At 45.7% G+C, this 18,821-nt stretch overlaps 1 protein-coding gene across 5 annotated transcripts in view; it reads right to left on the reverse strand.

Annotated features, from left to right (window-relative positions):
• Positions 1–238: 238 nt before the first annotated feature.
• PM20D1 (peptidase M20 domain containing 1) overlaps positions 239–18,821 on the reverse strand; it is a 32,218-nt gene continuing 13,635 nt past the window's right edge. For 2 of the 5 annotated variants that reach the window (XM_073802286.1, XM_073802279.1), the window contains 4 exons: positions 16,393–16,561; positions 14,172–14,271; positions 12,858–12,953; positions 401–11,590 (listed from right to left, as the gene is read on the reverse strand). In XM_073802286.1, the coding sequence (XP_073658387.1) occupies positions 11,485–11,590; positions 12,858–12,953; positions 14,172–14,271; positions 16,393–16,561 (471 nt within the window). In that variant the 3' untranslated portion in view covers positions 401–11,484. The other 3 variants (XM_019918494.3, XM_073802283.1, XM_019918493.3) reach the window with 3 other exon arrangements.

Genomic DNA, 18,821 nt, shown 5'->3' on the forward strand with positions numbered 1-18,821 from the left:
CGGAGCACGGGCTCTAGGTGCACGAGCTTCAGTAGTTGTGGCATGCGGGCTCAGTAGTTGTGGCATTCGGGCTCAGTAGTTGTGGCTCACAGGCTCTAGAGCACAGGCTCAGTAGTTGTGGCACACGGGCTTGGTTGCTCCGCATGTGGGATGTGGGATCTTCCCGGACCACGGCTCGAACCCGTGTCTCCTGCATTGGCAGGCGGATTCTTAACCACTGCGCCACCAGGGAAGTCCCTCAGTTGGTACTATTTTGTGTCTGGCTTCTCTCACTCAGTATGTTTGTGAAATTCATGCATATTGTTGTGGTAGCAGTAGCTCATTTATTTTCATTGCTCTATGGTATGCCATTGCAGATGTTGATGAAAAAATTAATCAATAGTCAATCTAAGAAAGAAATAGAAAATTTTATTTGAGGCAACCTGAGGATTATAACTCAGGAGACAGTTTTTCAGAAACCTCTGAGGACTGTTCTGCCCATTAAAGGTCAAAGCACAGTTATATACGTTTTTGAGACAAAGGTTTATACACCAAATGACATATTGACAGTTTACGCAATCCAGATCTGCAGTATAAAGCAGTGGGTCATCATGACCCCTTACAAGATTGAGAAGGAATGTTATCTCCTAAGGAGGTCTGGTTAATACAGACGCACGATACACACTAAAGGGGAAGGAGGAGGCCCAAATGGGAGAGAAAACTTTTTTGTTTAAATTTTTCCTGTCTTGGAATAAAATATGAATTTTATTTCGTCACCATTAAATGCATATACCACAATTTATTTTTCTATTATTCTGGTGGACATTTGGGTCGTTCTCAGTTTGGGATTGTTATCAATAATGCTGCCATAACCGTTTTGTTTCTGTCCTTTGATACACTTATGTTTCTATTTCTGTTGGATATATACCTAGGAACAGACTTACTGGGTCATAGGCTATGTTTATATGTTTAGTGTCAATAAATGCTACTAAATCATTTTCCAGAGTGCTCATGTTAGTTTACACTCCTGCTGGCAGCGTCTTAGAATTCCAGTTGCTCCACATCATCATCAACGCTTTGTACTGTCGATCTATAAAGATTTAAAAATGTTAGCCATTCTGGTGGGTGGTATCTCATGGTGGTTCAGGTTTGCATTTCCTTGGTAACCAGTGAGATTAAGCACCTTTTCATATATTTATTTACTATTTGGATATCTGTTCAAGTACTTTGTCTATTTCTTTGTGCACTTTCTATTAGGCTTTCTGTCTTATTGCTTTGTAGGATTAAAAAAAATTAATTTATTTTATTTATTGATTTTTGGTTGTGTTGGGTCTTCGTTGCTGTGCGCAGGCTTTCTCTAGTTGCGGCGAGCGAGGGCTACTCTTCGTTGCGGTGTGTGGGCTTCTCATTGCGGTGGCTTCTCTTGTTGCGGAGCATGGGCTCTAGGCGCATGGGCTTCAGTAGTTGTGGCTCAGGGGCTCTAGAGCACAGGCTCAGTAGCTGTGGCACATGGGCTTAGTAGCTCCGCGGCATGTGGGATCTTCTCGGACCAGGGCTCGAACCCATGTCCCCTACATTGGCAGGCGGATTCTTAACCACTGCTCCACCAGGGAAGCCCTATAGGATTTCTTTATACATTTCAGATATGAGTTCTTTGTTGGTTACGGGTACTGCAGATATTTCTATGAGTATATAAATACAGAAGGCCCCAGTTTTGGGGTCTTCCAAAGCCTCAGGGCCACTGGGACAAGACTATATTTTGATCACTAGTGTACTCCCAGCTCCCAGCACTTAGTAGGTACTAAATAAATATGTGGAATGAATGATGGATGAGACTCATTCAGGTAGTCTGCCCTGTGTTGCGCTGATTCCTAGGGCCAAACACTGAAAGGGGATAGAGGGAGCAGATTTCCTTCCAGCCCAGCCAGCTGTGACCTTGGGAAGGGGAAGACACCCAGCCCTTCCCTACTGAAAAAAGCAGAAACAGCTACAGTCTGTGAAGAGAGAAGCAGGGATGTAGGGAGCAGAGGGCGCAGTTTAAAAGACAGGAACTACAAGCAGGGAGCAAGCCAGCCAGATACTTCAGAAGGAGAGACTCGGAGGTGGAGGGGGCGGTGGTGTCAAAGAGACAGTAAGGGTCTCTGAGCATCACAGTGGACCTTTGTATGGCAAAAGCCTCCAAGGTCATGCAGGCGCTACTCCTGCTTACTCTTGTTTTTCTTTTGGCCGAGCCGCTCTGCATGCAGGATCTTAGTTCCCCCACTAGGGATTGAACTGGGGCCCCCGGCAGTGAAAGCACTGAGTCCTAACTACTGGACTGCCAGGGAATTCCCTCCTGCTTACTCTTTTTTGTAGATATCTCTATTGGGGTATAATTGCTTTCCTCCTGGTTACTCTTAAAGCTTGTTAGTTGAGAGAGCTCTTCTACACTTTTCCTTTCCAAAGGAGATGCCTTGAGACTGGTTGTGGCGTCTCATTCCTACCTCCCCAATAAGGAACTTTCTTCTTCAGAACTGGCTTTAACTTCGTTATGGCCTATAATATCCATCGTGAAGATGAAAGACCACTGAGTCACTGCCAGCCCCTTCATCTCCAGGAAGTCTTTCCCCAGGCCTGTTGTGTTCTCTCACAGTGTTCTGTCACCATCTTTCTCTCCACTGTCCTCTCCTTCCTCTCCTTCAGCTATAGCTGATACCAGGTCAGGTCAGAAGTCTGACCAACTCCCATGACTACAGAAGAGAAATTGCTCCCTTGCAACACTGCAAAAACCTCACAGCATCCCCTCCCTCCAGAAGACAATGAGGCTAGAAGCTGCTCCAGAATTTTCTATATAGGATAAGCTTGGGGACTTAGCAGTTTAGCCGGAGACGGGTTGATGAAGTGTCATGAAATGGCGCTTGTATGGCAGGCACAGCGCTTCGCTTAGAGTATGAGATTGTTGGCGGGGGTGGAGGATTCGGGGGAAGGAGGAGGTGTTGATCACTGGCCAGGGGCCAGTGGAGGAGCCTGGGAGGGAAGTACCTCCGTGGGCGGCCCTCTTTAGTCTTGCTTGGCACTTTTCTAATATATGGTTCATTTAGCTTCCATCCTGAGGTCCTCCAGGTCCCTTGGCCTTCTTTCAGGAACAGCCGCTATCTACCAGTGGCTTCTCCACGAACTACCTGGATGCTCATCCTGAAACGTTACAAAATTCCGGAGCCCTGTAAATCCTGGATCCCCTAACTAGCATGGTATAGTCACAAGACTAGCCTGACATGGCTGGAAAGTTTTCTGTCTTTTGTTTCTGCTGGGGAAGGGATGCCCCCTCCCATTTTTCCCTTTGCTATAACCCCTCCCCAGCTATCTCCCTCCCAGAGGTCAACTTCTTTCCTGCTGCCCTGAGCTAAGGTGATATCCCCTTCCGGCTTTATTCAGTTCTAGGAGGATGTAGTGATGGGGGTGGATGGGGAAGTGTGGCCATCTGTGCTCAAAGCTAGTTGCTCTCACCATCCCCTTTTCTTCTAACTGAGCTCTCCTTTCCCAAAGCCCCCTGGGTACTCTCCCTGGATTCCTTTAGGCTGGATGGTTCCCGGTATTTTGGAACTGCAGTTCTGAAATTACTGGGTATAACTGGGAAGAGTTAACAGCAAGCAAAATAGTCTGGTGAGCTATAACTGGGGAGATGAAGTAATCTGTGAGAGAGGCAGAGTTGCAGAGTGGAATGTGCCACAGCTTTGCAATCACATGGGTTTGAATCCATGCTCAGTCACATATTAGGTATGTGACCTTGAGCAAACTCCTTTATGTCTCTGAGCCATTATCTAAAAAATGGAGACACTACTCTCTTTCTTAGAGATGCTGTGAATATTAGTGATACCGTAGCATTTGGAACATTTCCCACACACGGTAAGGACTAGTATGATTTCACCAAAGAGGAAGAGCCACAAATAAGAATTAGGCACCTGGAAGGGGCAGCTCAGGCTCTCTCTGGGACTCACACTGAGGTCTAGACTTCACAGAGTGTGAGGGCACTCCTAACTGCAAAGTGTTAAAGATGGACCATCTCTGTCGCATGGACGTGGGTGGGGAGATAGTCTGGGGGGCAGCACTCCTGTAGTAAGTTATCGGCCAAAGATGAGTAAGCTTGATCTTTCCAGAGACAGGATGCAAGAAGATCATATTTTGCAAACCAGATTATCTAGTTTCAAAATGCCCTCTGCGTTTACTGCCCTTTGATTGTCTGCTAGCCCAGGGTTTCCTAAACAGGCTTGGTCATAGGAATCTCCTGTGGGCACTTCTTTTAAAATATAGATTTCCAGGCTTCTCTCCTGGAAATTCTGTTTCCAAAGATCTGGTGCCAGGCCAGGAAATCCACCCTTTTAATTAGTGCACAAGATGACTCCCATGATCTGACCAGTTTGGGGAACAGTGCCCCAACCCTGTGGTTCTCAATCAAGGCTACATATTAGAACAATATGCCTTTGTCATAGGAGGAAACACTGAACACTTGGAAGGCTCTGGAAGTCTTCAAAGACATGGAGATGCTTCAGTTGAATCTTCCTGTGTGGATTTACATATTGACTCATTTAATCCTAATAATTACTCTGTGAAGTAGGCTGTTTCAACGTAACAGCTCAAAACCAAGTCTGTGGATTGGAGAAAAGTAGGTGTATTCAAAAGTTATTTAGGTTAGTGACTAGGGAAATGCAAATCAAAACCACAAGGGAGGGCTTCCCTGGTGGCACAGTGGTTAAGAATCTGCCTGCCAATGCAGGGGACATGGGTTCGAGTCCTGGTCTGGTAAGATCCCACATGCCGCGAAGCAGCTAAGGCCATGTGCCACAACTACTGAGCCTGCATGCCTAGAGCCGGTGCTTTGCAACAAGAGAAGCCACCGCAATGAGAAGCCCGCGCACCACAACGAAGAGTAGCCCTCGCTTGCCGTAACTAGAGAAAGCCCATGCACAGCAACGAAGACCCAACGCAGCCAAATAAATAAATTAAAAACAAACAAACAAAAAACCCACAAGGGATACCACTTCACAGTCACTAGGTTGCTCATTAAAAAAAGAGGAGCAAAACCCAGAAAGTATAACAAGTGTTGGTGAGGATGTGGAGAAATTGGAACCCTTGTCCGTTTGCTGGTGGGAATGTAAAATGGGGCAGCTGCTGTGGACATAGTTCAATATTTCCTCAAAAAGCTTAACGCAGAATTACCATATCACCCAGCAATTCCACTGCTAAGTATATGCCCAGAAGAATTGAAAACAGAGGAGAAAAGCATTCTATTTAGAGGAAACTGAGTGACATGGCAGGTAAGCAAGGGAGACTGTGGCATTTCCAGGAACAGCAGAGTTTTCAACGTGTGGCTGCACACATGTAGAGAAGTGGAGGGTGAAAGATGAAATATAGTCTTCGATGATTAAGTTACACAACTTAAGACGTATTGTTTGATGTGTTGGGTTTGTTTTCCCAACTAGGCTACAAAGTCCTTGAACATAGAGGCTTTATGTTTTAAAATTTATATTAATTTTTAATGCCTTTGCTGACACCGTCTACTATTTTAAAGACTATTTTCTTTTTGGCCACACCACGTGGCTTATGGGATCTTAGTTCCCTGACCTAGGATCCAACCTGGGCCCATGGCAGTGAAAGCACCGAGTCCTAACCACTGGACCACCAGGGAATTCCCTAAAGATTATTTATTTATTTTTAGATGTTGGGGGTAGGAGTTTATTAATTAATTAATTTATTTTTGCTGTGTTGGGTCTTTGTTTCTGTGCGAGGGCTTTCTCTAGTTGCAGCAAGCGGGGGCCACTGTTCATCGCGGTGCGTGGGCCTCTCACTATCGCGGCCTCTCTTGTTGCGGAGCATAGGCTCCAGATGTGCAGGCTCAGTAGTTGTGGCTCACGGGCCTAGTTGCTCCACGGCATATGGGATCCTCCCATACCAGGGCTCGAACCCATGTCCCCTGCATTAGCAGGCAGATTCTCAACCACTGCGCCACCAGGGAAGCCCAAAGATTATTTTTTAAGAGCAGTTTTAAGTTTACAATAAAGTTGAGAGAATGATACAGAGATTTTCCATATACCCCTTGTCCCCACATGTGCATAACCTCCCCCGTTAATCAACACCACTCATTAGTGTGGTACATTTTTCACCAAGGATGAACGAACGCCGACATCATAATCGCCCAAAGTCCATAGTTTACCTTAGGGTTCACTCTTGGTGTTGTACATCCTACGGGTTTGGACAAATGTATAATGATATATCTCTCTCACTATACTATCATACAGAGTATTTTCACTGCCCTAAAAATCCTCTGTGCTCTGCCTATTCATTTCTTTTTAGCACTAAATAATATACCATTGGCTGGATGTACCACAGTTATTTATCCATTCATCTACTGAAAGATATCTTGGTTGCTTCCAAGTTTTGGTAATTATGAATGAAGCTGTTGTCAACATACATGTGCAGGTTTTTGTGTAGATATAATTTTCCAACGCCTTTGGGTAAATATCAAGGAACACGATTGTTGGGTCACGTGGTAAGAGTTTGTTTAGTTTCGTGAGAAGCTGACAAACTGTCTTCCAAAGTGACTACTATTTTGTATTTCCACCAGCAATGGAAGAGAGTTCTGTTGCTTCACATCCCCAATACCATTTGATGTCATCAGTGTTCTGGATTTTGGCCTACAATTATAACAGGTGTCTAGTGGTGCCTCACTGTTTCAATTTGTATTTCCCTGATGACATATGATGTGGAGCATCTTTTCACCTGCTTATTTGCCATCTGTGGATCTTTGGTGAGGTGTCTGTTAAGGTCTTTGGCCCATTTTTTTTTTTTTTTTTGTGGTACGTGGGCCTCTCACTGCTGTGGCCTCTCCCGTTGCGGAGCACAGGCTCCAGACGCACAGGCTCAGCGGCCATGGCTCACGGGCCCAGCCGCTCCGCGGCATGTGGGATCTTCCCGGACCGGGGCACGAACCCGTGTCCCCTGCATCGGCAGGCGGACTCTCAACCACTGCGCCACCAGGGAAGCCCCATTTTTTAATTGGGTTGTTTGGGTTCTTATTGTTCAGTTTTAAGAGTTCTTTGTATGTTTTGGATAGCAGTCCCTTATCAGACGTGTCTTTTAACATGCTAATTTAAATTTACAAATTTGGTTCTTCTTCCTTGATCAGACCCTTAGATATTGAGTCTCATTTATTCTTGTAGTGTTAATTTATGTTGCTATGTTGATGACTCCCAAATATCTTTGTCTTAGACTTTTCTTCTTAGCTCCGGACTTGGGTGCCTCAACACTTCCCACTTGTCGTATCTGAAATGGAGCTCATCATCTCCTAGATATCTACTCCTTCTTCAGTCTTCCCCTTCTCAGTAAATGTAATCACTCTCCTATTTGCTCAAGTCAGCTGGCTGGGAGTCATTCTTGACTCCTTCCTCTATTTCTCCATCTCCCTACCATCCATCAATCACCAAGTGCCATCCATTGGCTCCACCTCCTAAAGACTTTTTGTTGGATTGATTTTTTTTTTTAATTGAGGTAAAATTCACATAACATAAAATCAACCATTTAAAAGCATACAATTCACTTGCTAATGGATAAACAGCAAGGTCCTACTATAAAGCACAGAGAACTATATTCAGTATCCTATGATAAACCATAATGGAAAATAATATTTAAAAAAAGAATGTATATATAACTGAATCACTTTGTTGTACTGCAGAAATTAACACAACTTTGTAAATCAACTATACGTCAATAAATAAAATAAAAGCATACAATTCACCAACATAGAAAACAAACTTATGATTACCAAAGGGGAAGGGGGGGAGATAAATTAGGAATTTGGGTTTAAAAGATACACACTACTATATATAAAATAAATAAACAACGAGTATAGCAGAGGGAACTATATTCAATATCTTGTAATAACCTATAATGGAAAAGAATCTGAAAAAAAATAGAATAACCTAAAATGAAAGAAAAATGTTTCACGTGTACACTATTCTGTACACGTGAAACATTTTAAATCAGTATACTTCAATTTAAAAAAATACGATCCAGTTAGCATTTAGTACGTTTACAATATTGTGCAACTATTACCTCTATTTAGTTACATTTTCATTACACCAAAAGGAAACCGCTTAATCATTAATCACTCCCCCTTCCCCCCTCCCCCTAGCTCCTGGCAATCACTAGCCTGATTTCTGTCTCTATGGATTTCCTATTTTGGATGTTTCGTAAAAGTGGAACCACGTAATATGTGACCTTTTGTGTCTGGCTTCTTTCTCTCAACATAATGAGTTCAAGGTTCATCCATGTTGAAGCATGTGTCATTGCTTTTCATGGCGACTTAATAGTCCACAGTATGGATACAATGTATTTTGTTTATCCATTCACCTGTTGATGGACATTTGGTTTGTTTCCACCTTTTGGCTATTGTGAATAGTACTGCTAGGAGTACAAACTTTTGTTTGAATACATGTTTTCAGTTCTTTTGAGTATATGCTTAGGAGTGGAATTGCTGGGTGATATGGTAATTCTATGTTTAACTTTTGGAGGAAACAATAAACAGTTTTCCACAGCAGCGGCACCATTTTGCATTCCTGCCAGCAAAGGCACCAGGGTTCCAATTGCCCCACACCCTCACCAACACTTGTTGTTTTCCTCTTTTTTAATTATGGCTAACCTAGTAGATGTGAAGGGGTATCTCTTGTGGTTTCGATTTGCATTTCCCTAATGACTAACCTAAATAACTTTTTAATACACCTACCTTTCTCCAATCCACTGACTCGATTTTTCAACTGTTACATTGCAACAGCCTACTTCCTAGGGTAATTATTAGTATTAAATGATTATACACACACAAATCTATCTATATCTAGATATAGATATACATAGATATAATTATTTAGAACAGTGCCTGGAATAGAGTAATCACTGTGTAAGTGTCAGAAAGAAGGAATAAAAGGAAGAAAAGAAGGATGGAAAGATGGAAGGAAGGAAAAATAACCTCTTAACTATTCTTCCCTTTCCCATTGTCCCTAAGTCAAGTTCCAGAATTCCTATCCTGACTTACAAGGCCCAAACAGGCCTCCTTTCAGTTTCCTGAAGGCAGCAGGCTCTCATTTGCACACTCTATTATGTCTGGCACATCTTCCACCGCACCCCACCCCATTCTCCCCAATTCTTTGCCTTGTTAACTCTTATTCAATCTTGAAGTCTTAGCTTATTCATGACCTCCTTACCACAGAGGCCTTCCTGATTCCTCCGACTGGGCACCATCGGGTATATAAAATAAGACCTTATCTCTTAGACCTGGGCAAGAGAGCTCCTTGCCCTGGGCTTCATGCTTTAGAAGGTACCATAGATTACAGCCACAAAAGAACTAAATCTATTAAAAACCTAGAGGTGTTTCTGTCACTTGGGATTCAGCACTCAGTGCTGGCACAGAGCACCTGTCACCCTAAACACATATTTCTAAGACTAACATAGTTCAGGCCCCAGAGAAACGCTTTTCTACATAAATTGCCCTGTGTCTTCAGAAAAAAAAAAAAATTACATCTGAAATGCCCTGAAGGTTTGTGTGTTGTGTCACTGTGAACTTTGGAGACAGACTAGCTTTGGAGTGCAGGGAGGAATTCAGCTGTCAAAGTGCTTAGCTAAGGGAAAAGAAAATTGACTTGTCAAGTCCTTCCTCTTGGATAGCATGACGGTAATAGGTTCCTGCGCGACATGTTATTTCCCAGGAGTGCTGAGCGACCATTATCTTGCTCCTCTTTGAGTCCCAATTTCTGGTTTTGTAGGAACTCATGAATTAGTGTAATATCTGCAACATTGCACATGGTGGTTGAGGAACATTTTGTAGCATTAAGTAATTTATAGCATTCTTACATTTGTAGGTCTAGATGTCACATATATGAAATGATACTTATCCTTTTTATTGATAGCCTCATGGACACTGAACACAAAAATTGCAAATAGTTTCATTGTTATTAAAATATTTAATTAGGTTTAAAATTTGAAAAAATTAATGAAGTGTCCAACTCTTCAGTAGGAACTTTGTCTCTCTTATTTCCTCTGGAAGAAAAGAATACTGGGTCTAGAATGGCCAAGTTTTCAGCAACTCAGGCTCAAAATCAAGGGACTTCAGCCAAAATTTACTCCTTTCCTTTCCCACTCTCTTTGCTTATGAATATTTTGTCTTCCTTCCAACCTTAGGGAGGTATGAGTGAGAAGCTTGAGCTAATTCCTTGATGGGGGTGTGCTGTGCACTTGTGATTATCTGCTGAAGCTCTTTCAAGGTGGACTTGGGGAGTGGCAGATGGATGAAGGTAGGGGTGGAGGAAAGTCCCAGGTTCATTGGCCCATCCTGCCCAGAATCTTAGGGCTCACGTTGTTCTGGCCAGCACTTTCAGCTGCTCTTTCCAGAAAACTTCAGGGGACAGAGGGCTGGAATTTCTGTGTTCTCAGAGACAGGATTTGGAGCAGCTCCCTCTCAAGGCTTTCCTTCCCACTCCGGGGGCTCAGAACACTATTGTTTCTGATGCTTGAAGAGAGTGGTGAGACCAGACAGGGACAGCGTTCCCTGCTCACTCTTCTCCCAGTTATCCCACAGATCATTAGAGACCTGGCTGTCCCCAAACTCAAGAAGGGGGAAGAGCTGAACCCAGAAGCAGGGGGTGGGTGTGTAAGGAATGCTGCCAGACGGACGGAGAGATGTGACTAGGGAGAGGTCAGCCAGGGGAACAGAGAGCTTGAGCTAAGAACCAAATCCAACAGTAGAACAGTCTTTGTCCTTGAGATCTCCCTGGGTCAGAATGAATGAGCCAGACACCACAGGTTCTTGGGGCAGGCAGTGTGGTGTGACTGAAAAAGCACTGGACTTGGGGATTTTTGAGCTGCATTTGAATTCTAAGGCTGCCCCTTAAGAACTGTGTAATCTGGGCAAATGACTTCTCCGAGCCTCAGTTTCCTCTTCAGTACTATTAGCACAGGCTTTGGATGCAGACAGACTCTGCCCCTAACACCTGCATGACAAATTACTTAACCTCTGAGCCTCAGTTGCCTCATGTTAAAAACAGGGGCAGTAACCCCTTTGGAGTGATTGTCAGTATTAAATAAGATAATCAGTGGGAAGTAGATTTCATCAGTCACAAAGGATCATGGGATAACAATGAGCTTGGGGCCAGGTGACATGGGTTTGAAACTGCCTCCAGCTAGATGCGTAACTTCTCTGAGAACCAACTCCTCCTCTGTAAGAAAAATGATGCCTTCTTCACGGGGGTTCTTATGTGGCTCCGATGAGATAAGGTGTTGTGAAAGCACTTTGTACAGCTCTGCCCAAATGTGAAGAATCCTTTTTGTTCTTCAGCTCACCCTCTAACAAAGGCTGAATGAGTACTGAATTGGCCAGAAAAGGGAGGGCGAGGGAAGGAATGTGAATCTTAGGGGGAGTAGCAGAAAACCTCAAATAATTCCTGCACTGTGTTTCTAACACTTTCCATTAGGCCCCAGCTCCTAAGAACAGCTCACATCCACAGGCAGGCAGGAGGGGCCGGGCATTGTGAGGAGGGAAAAGGAGCCCACTGCCATCAAACCCCAGGAAGGCATGGAAGATCCTTGTCTGGAGAGGAAAAAAAGAGGGAGTCTTTCAGGTCTCAGCTCCCTCTGTGTCTCCCTCCATGACCTTGACTCCCTTGTGATCCACAAAGCACAGCTCCCAGCCTTGAGCCAAGAAATGCTGCCTTTCAATGCTCCCCACCTAACAGCTACTGAGCAGATTCCAATACGCTCAGGCTTAGATTCCAGAGAAAAAAGACAGGAGCTCTGCAGTCCCCTAATGGAGGGCAGCTCGCCCCTCCCCCTGCCCCACCAGCCAGAGCAGAGCCCCTCCAGGCAGCCCCCCCACCCCATGTCCTCCACTTCTCTTTGATAAGTCTGAATTAGGACATGATGCCAGCGTCCTGCTGGTCCTGGGCTCCAGAGAGAGGCTGCCCTTCTCCTGGGAGCTCAGCCCGTGGGATGTGCAAGGGAAATGTTTCCACAGATTAGTGCCTCCTGGGGTGGGACAGCAGCAGCAGGTGGCAGGAACAGGGCAGGGGAGGGAGCAAAGCCCAGGGAGCCCTTTGGAGGAGCCCGAGGACAGAGGCTTTCTTCTCCAGGCTCCAGCCTCCAGAACCAGGAGGTCTGGGGTTCCTCCAAAGCCCCCTGCCTCTGTTTTACCCCCCAGCTGATGCAGCATAGACCATTTTATTTGACCAATTGTTGTGGCAATTATGGGAGTATCATAGTTTGACTAAGTCTTCCTCCAGGGGTAGAATAAAAGGGAGGATAAGGGGAGGGATGCAGGGGCAGGAGAGGAGAGATGAAGAGCCAGGTAAACAATCCAAGATGACGGGGCGGGGGCTGGGGGAGGAAAGGAAATTATAGCAAGAAGAAATATATAGGCCATGGAAAAGGCAGCCCAACAAGCGTGCCCTAAATTAAACACTTGTAGAAGGTCAAATCTGGTTGATATTTTTCAAATCTGCATTTGTTCAGTCAGGACTTAACAAGGAGCAGTTAAATCACCAGCGTGAGACAGACAGGCCAGATACCTTCTAAGGTAGTGACAAGAAGGCAGTAAATGCCGGTTGGCTGAGGGATGGAGTTGCCGGGAGGAAGGGAGAAGCCGGGCTCCTGCTGGCCTTCCCCTTCTCCCTGGCCTTGTTCTTGAGTGTTGAGTGAGTTTAGGAGTGAGCAAGGCAGGTGGGTGAGGTCAGTATAATGTGACTTTGACCCAAAGTTTCATCAACACTGGCTTCCCCCTTGGGTTAGTCCTGGCCCAGCATCAGCCATCCCTGATCCAGCTGGCTCCCCGACCTCACAGTTCGTGCAGGTGAGGAACTGGCCTTGGGTCTGCGTCAGCATTCTGGAGGAACTCGAAAATGAACTTCACCTGGGTCTCGTAGGCTTGGACTGAGATTTTCTCATTGATTCCGTGGATGCTGAGGGAAAGAGATTTGGGCGGGAGAGTCCATTGCTCTAGTACAAGTGTTATTACAGAGCACTCCCCACCCTACATCCCCTGAAGCCATTGGCCTTTGACTGTCCAGGGGTAGGAAATGGGCAAGGTGGGAGCAGCCCTTTGTAGGAAGCGAGGTTTCATATGACATGTTGGTCATCTCTCCAGGATCCGTGTCCATGGCGAAGAACAGTGGGGGCAGATAATAATAAACTCCTGGGGACTGCAAATCATCTCCTGCTCTGGAATCCATTTGATAATTTCTCCTCTGAGGGAAAGTTATCTTTTAATTCTAAGGCCAGAATTCCAGCTAGACTTATCTCTAAGCCAGCCATCCCCCACCCCACATTACTAGGGGCACAAGTGGATAGGGAGGGCAATTGCCCAGGGTACCTATGGCTTCTCTACTTCACCTAGAACTTCACCTCCAGATCCGATGCCCACAACCTGCCTCAACACAACACAACATAACCACACATGTAACCTCAAAGATGAAAGGAAATAAAGAATAGCTACCTTCCCCTACCCCCATTAAAAAATGAACACCCCCCCATGAAATCTGTTCTTAAGCTCATATTGAAATATTTTTGTTTTATTGGTAACTGACTTATGATGAGGAAATGGGAGCTGGATATGGTAAAGAGCAGAGAGGTAAATGGCAATCATCCCCCCATACCCCAGGACTAAAAATTTGCTGAAGAACCCACAAAGTAGTAATTCACATGCAGTAGTTGAAATTAGTGCGTAGGTCTCAGACTCCTACACTGTGCTTTCTTTTGAGAATTCAAAGCACAAGCCCACCTTTGACCTCAAATGTGTCTGCATTTCACTGACTGGAAATTGAGAACTCTGGAGTACCCCCTCTTGGGGGAGAAAATGAGATCCAGAGGGGAAGCACTCTCTCAAAGGGAGGAAGAGGTGGGATTAGCGCTCAAGGGTCCTAATTCTTCCAGGTTCTCTCCGGTCATCTGATTATCTCCATCCCTGAAAACAGTCACCAATTCCCACTCATTCTGGGGAGTGGCAAGACTGGTGCTCAGGAAAATTGGCCAGTTGGGTTCCATAATATCTTTATTTTAGTTTGTGCAAACCCTGGGTTTCTCCCATTCTGTGGACTGTCAGAAGAACGGTGTGGGAAAGGGACAGGTCAGATGTATCTCCTCTCTCCACCAAGCTGTCCAAACCTGTTCCATTCACTCACCTGCTGAAGCTCTGAGGCTGCAGGTAGATGGGGTTGAACCGGTAGATGCCAGTGGTAAAGTTCGTATAGTGTCTGCTGTCTGTGTTGCCAATACAAGTACCTAGAAAGGAAGAATCAAGAGGAATGGGGCTTTATGTGAGCAGCCAAGCCAGGGAAGTGGTGGCAGGTGGGCTACCTGGGAAACTGGGACCCCTGTGTCACCACAGAAGATGTCTGGCCCTTCCTTGGAAGGCTGAGACTATGAATTTTTGTCCTTCAGGCTACCCATTCTCAAAACCTTTCTAAAACACCACTTCAGCCAGGAACATGGGCTATCTTCCCAAAGGCATTCATGAGACATCCCTTGAATGGTCCAAAGTGCCCTCTCTCCGTGATGACCATGGAGGCCAACAGCATCATTTCATACCCATAGCCAGGTTACTCTAGAAATCTAGATATCCAGAAATCTAAGTACATCTTCCTTATTGCCTGAGTTTTCTTGTATATCACCCAGGTCAGAAATAAACACTCTCTGGGGGAATTTTACTGCTATAAAATGCAATCTTCTTCAAGTAGAACATAATTTCCTATTATTCTTGTCCTCTGAAGGATGACTCTGTCTTCCTAGAGTCAAACTTCAGGTTTGGAAAGTCCCAGGATACTCTCTAGTGTCCCCCTCTCCTGAAGGTAGCAGGTCACCCCATTCCCCAGTAGGAGTGTTCTTTAAAGAAAGACCCCCTGGAACATCAGTTAAAGTGTGGTGGGATGATCTGCGATGGTAATTTGTGTTTTGTTCTACTTTTCACTCCTGGTTTTAAATGGATAATCAGCCCCTTCACAATTCCTGGCTTTGGGGATTTCTGCCAGTTGATGCCTGCCTATCTTTATTCTGTAAAAGCCCAACTCTGTTGATGGGATTATGGCAGGTGCCCCAGAAAGGAGAGGGTAAGATAGGGAGCCTTTGAGGGCCAAGAGAGGAGAATCTGGGAGTGTGCAAGCGAGGGTTCCTAGGTGGTGGGGACCCAGGCCCCGCTCTGTGGCAGGAGTCCAAGCAGGTGGCAAATCTCAGAGGGTACATTCAGGGTATGTTCTTGGGTCTAGAGTCAAAGATCTCACCCCCTGGACAGGCCAGGGAATCCGAGGAAATCTGCAACCTGAAGTGACCTTGTGGCCAGGATAATGGATGTCTCAGAGGCAACCACAAGGACCGATGACCACAGACTAAGGGATCCTGATGCTATGCTGTCGCATAAGACCCCAAGGGCCTGATTCAGGTGGTGGTGGTGGTGCTTGGAGGCTTCAATAATGTCTGAGGTTGAATTTCTGAGGAGTGGATCTGATTTAAGTTGATTAAAAAACAAGGCTGCTCTTTTTCCCCACACCCGAGGAGCTTATGGGTGCAGAATTTCACTGTAATCTCTTTAAGGGCCCATGCCTAGCACAGGGGCAGGTCCTAAGTATTAATATTAGCTTAGAAAATGAGAGAATCCATGATTAAAGCTAGATAAAAGGAAAGTGAACACAGGTCTTCACATCAGAGCATCTCTTCCTCACATCACAGACCACAGATTCTCAAACTGTGGTCAGTCATCATTCCAGTGTCAGAATCCCCTGGAGTATTTGTTAAAAAGGCAGATTCCAGGGTCCTCTCCAGAGCTGGTTAACCTGAATCCTTGGGAGTGGGTCCAGGTAATCTGCATTTTAATAAATTCCCTAGGTGATCCTCTTCTCCTGTTAAATTTGAGAACCACCGTCTATACAGCATAGACTTGGAAGGTACGTCAGAAGACTGGGAAAGGGGTGTAGCGGCGCTGCTACTGGGAGAGGTGAAGGAGGTTAATTCAGATGGTACAGCCAGGAGGAGTTTCTGGGCTGCGGATTTTGAGCTCTGTTGCTGAACTGCTATCCTAGAATGGATCAGAACCAGATGGGGAACCTGGCCCCCTCTGGGGCTCCTCCAGAGGAGGGGGAGTCGGAGCCGATCCTCTCCTCCATGCCAGACTGGCTGGCCTAGGTTAAGCAAGGACCCAGGCTTGGCTGACCTAATTTATTGTTTCTGATCCTTTCCTGTTTGCTTTTTCACTTCTACTCAGAGGGGAAAATACAGCTCCAGTCCCATCAGGAGAGGAAGCAGCCAGCTGTTTCCAGGCTGAACAGCTGGGGTGGGGGTGGGGCAGTGGATATTAGACAGGATACAGTTCCAGCTCCCCCTCCCCCCAGCCACAGCTGATGAAGTCATTACCTGGGGCAACAATGTTGACTTCCGGGAAGACAGACTGTATGGTCTGGCGGAGCAGCTGGTAGCCCAAGGCCTGATCATCAGAGGGGCTGACAGGCAGGGGGTCAAAGGCATTCAACACGTGGAACTGGATCCGGTCATCAGCCACAATGTCCTTGGCTAGTTTTAGGACCTTGAGGGAGGAAACAAAGGGAGTTCGATTTATTAATCTGCTATCCAAGTACTGTATGAATTTAAACAGTCTTGATTTCTCTCCAGCAAGGCAGAGCCCTGGAGTTTACAGAGGAGACTCATTTTGGCACTGGGACCTCAATTTCAGCCGACTGGTTGTAGGAGATAGAAGGGCTGGTTTTCCTGGAAATCTACAGCATGGTAGATTTAGGTTAAATGTTTGGGAGGTTGCCTTAACAGCCACGAGGCAGGTGGGGGATTGGAAAATCAGGAAATTGGGTCCTTTCCCTTGGGTTGAGAACCATGGGCTGGGTGAAAATGTAGAAGAGACAGCACAGTGGAAATTTCAACCATCTCGAGACAGGGGGATAGATGTGATGACCTCACTTCAGCCAGGGAGAGTCTCTGACGGATGGTGACAGGGTCATATACTTTCTTTCTTTCTTCTCTCTGGGCATCCCTGCTTCCTCTTTGAAACCGACTGCACTGGAGCCAGGAAGATGAGCTCAACAGACAAGAAGTCAGGAGTTGGGGGACTGGTATTCAAGTTTTCCCTCTGTGCCTCCTTTCCTCAGGAAGGAACCTGAGGAAGCTTCTAGAAAATTCAGTCTGAAATAACTAGAGCTGAACTCAGCAAAAGTCCTGGTCCCAGGCAGGATGTAGACCAGACCCTGAGGATCAGGTCCCGTGGAGCCATGTGGGAATGGACCAGGAAGCTGACTTAGGGTGGCCCCCCAAGCCCACTCAGCCACCCAGGGAAAGTCCCAGCAGTAGTCTCAACCCATCTGATCAGCAGTTGTTTTAGAACTGTCTCTGCCCTAGAAAGGGGAGTGTCTGTCTCACAGCTTGGGGGCATTATCTCAAGAAGACCACTTTTAGGTCAGTGTCCCCTAGAAGCATGCTATGAGCTGAGTCTGGGAAGAAAATGAGGGTTCCTACTTCTGGCTTTGAAACCACCATTTAAAGCAAACCAAATTCCCTGCTGTTGGATTAGGGGTAGGAGCCAATTCACTTGTCAGAGCTTATTTTCACTCTAGCACTTATGTCCCTAATACTCTGCTACAAGAATTAATATATAGTCTGGATATATTCTTGACCCACTGGAAAGGTTCCTGAAGTCATCCCCAGAAGTGTCTGCTGCTCCCTGTCCCAACTCACTTTAAGGTTCCTGCCTCCAGAAATTGAAGACGGCACACAGATTGGACCACCCTCAATGAGCACAAGAGCCCAGGTTTCCCACCAGCTGTTAGGATAGGTCCTGACCCAAACACCTCATTTTTGTATTTCTAGTACGAAGAACATAAAAGGCATGCAATGAACGTTGGATACACACATTTTAAAAGATGTGAACCCATAAAAGTAACAATGGGAGTTGTCTCATTAAGGAGCTTTTGCCCAAGGTTTATCCAGTTGGTATTGCTGGGCTGGGTATCTGAACGTGGTCTGACTTCACCGGGATGCTGCTTTACTGCTTCCAAAGTACCTACGGGTTGAGGTGGCGTGGAGCAGAGCCAGCAAGAGCGTGGTGTGCATTTAAGATGGATTCCTTTGTGGTATGAATTTTGAGCCAGAATTTGAAGGAAGGATACGAAACTGATGGAGAAGAGGCAAGAGGCAGTCTGAGCATGGAGAGGGGCATGTACAAAAACTGAGGAGTAACACCGAACTTTGTGCCACAGGCAGCCACTTACTGCTGTGTGATGTTCGGCAAGCTGCTTAACCTCTGTGCCTCAGCTTGCTCATCTGTTAACAGGAGGATAATAGTAGCACCTACCTGGTAAGGTGGTTGTTACCACTACCGGAATATATGTAACGTGCTTAGGCTGGTTCCTGGCACTCCATGTATGGTAGCTGTTATTTGCCTGTTTAGAATGGAGGGACCACCCTGGGCAATAATCAGAGGCACAAGGATGGGACTAAGAGAAGGGACTCATCAATGGTAAGAGGGACCTCAAGGGTCACTGTAGAGCACATTGATCCCTCATTTCTCTGAGCTCTTTTCTATTTTATGCGAAGCTGTATTTTCCTCTCAAGTGAATGATAAATTCGTTGAAGGCAAGGACAATGTGTACTTAAAATTGGTAAGGTCTTTTAGAGTTAGCAAGACCAGCTTCTATCCTACTGAAAGGCTGTTCATTAGATCGTCTGTGACAGGCTGTCATCAGCTTGTCCTTGAATATTTCCAGGGGTGGAAAGCTCACCGTCATGTGTTTTAATATATTCCACCTTTGAACAACCTGTTATGAATGTCTTCCTAATAA

Source organism: Tursiops truncatus, chromosome 1 (assembly GCF_011762595.2).
Source record: "Tursiops truncatus isolate mTurTru1 chromosome 1, mTurTru1.mat.Y, whole genome shotgun sequence".
Lineage (NCBI taxonomy): Eukaryota > Metazoa > Chordata > Mammalia > Artiodactyla > Delphinidae > Tursiops > Tursiops truncatus.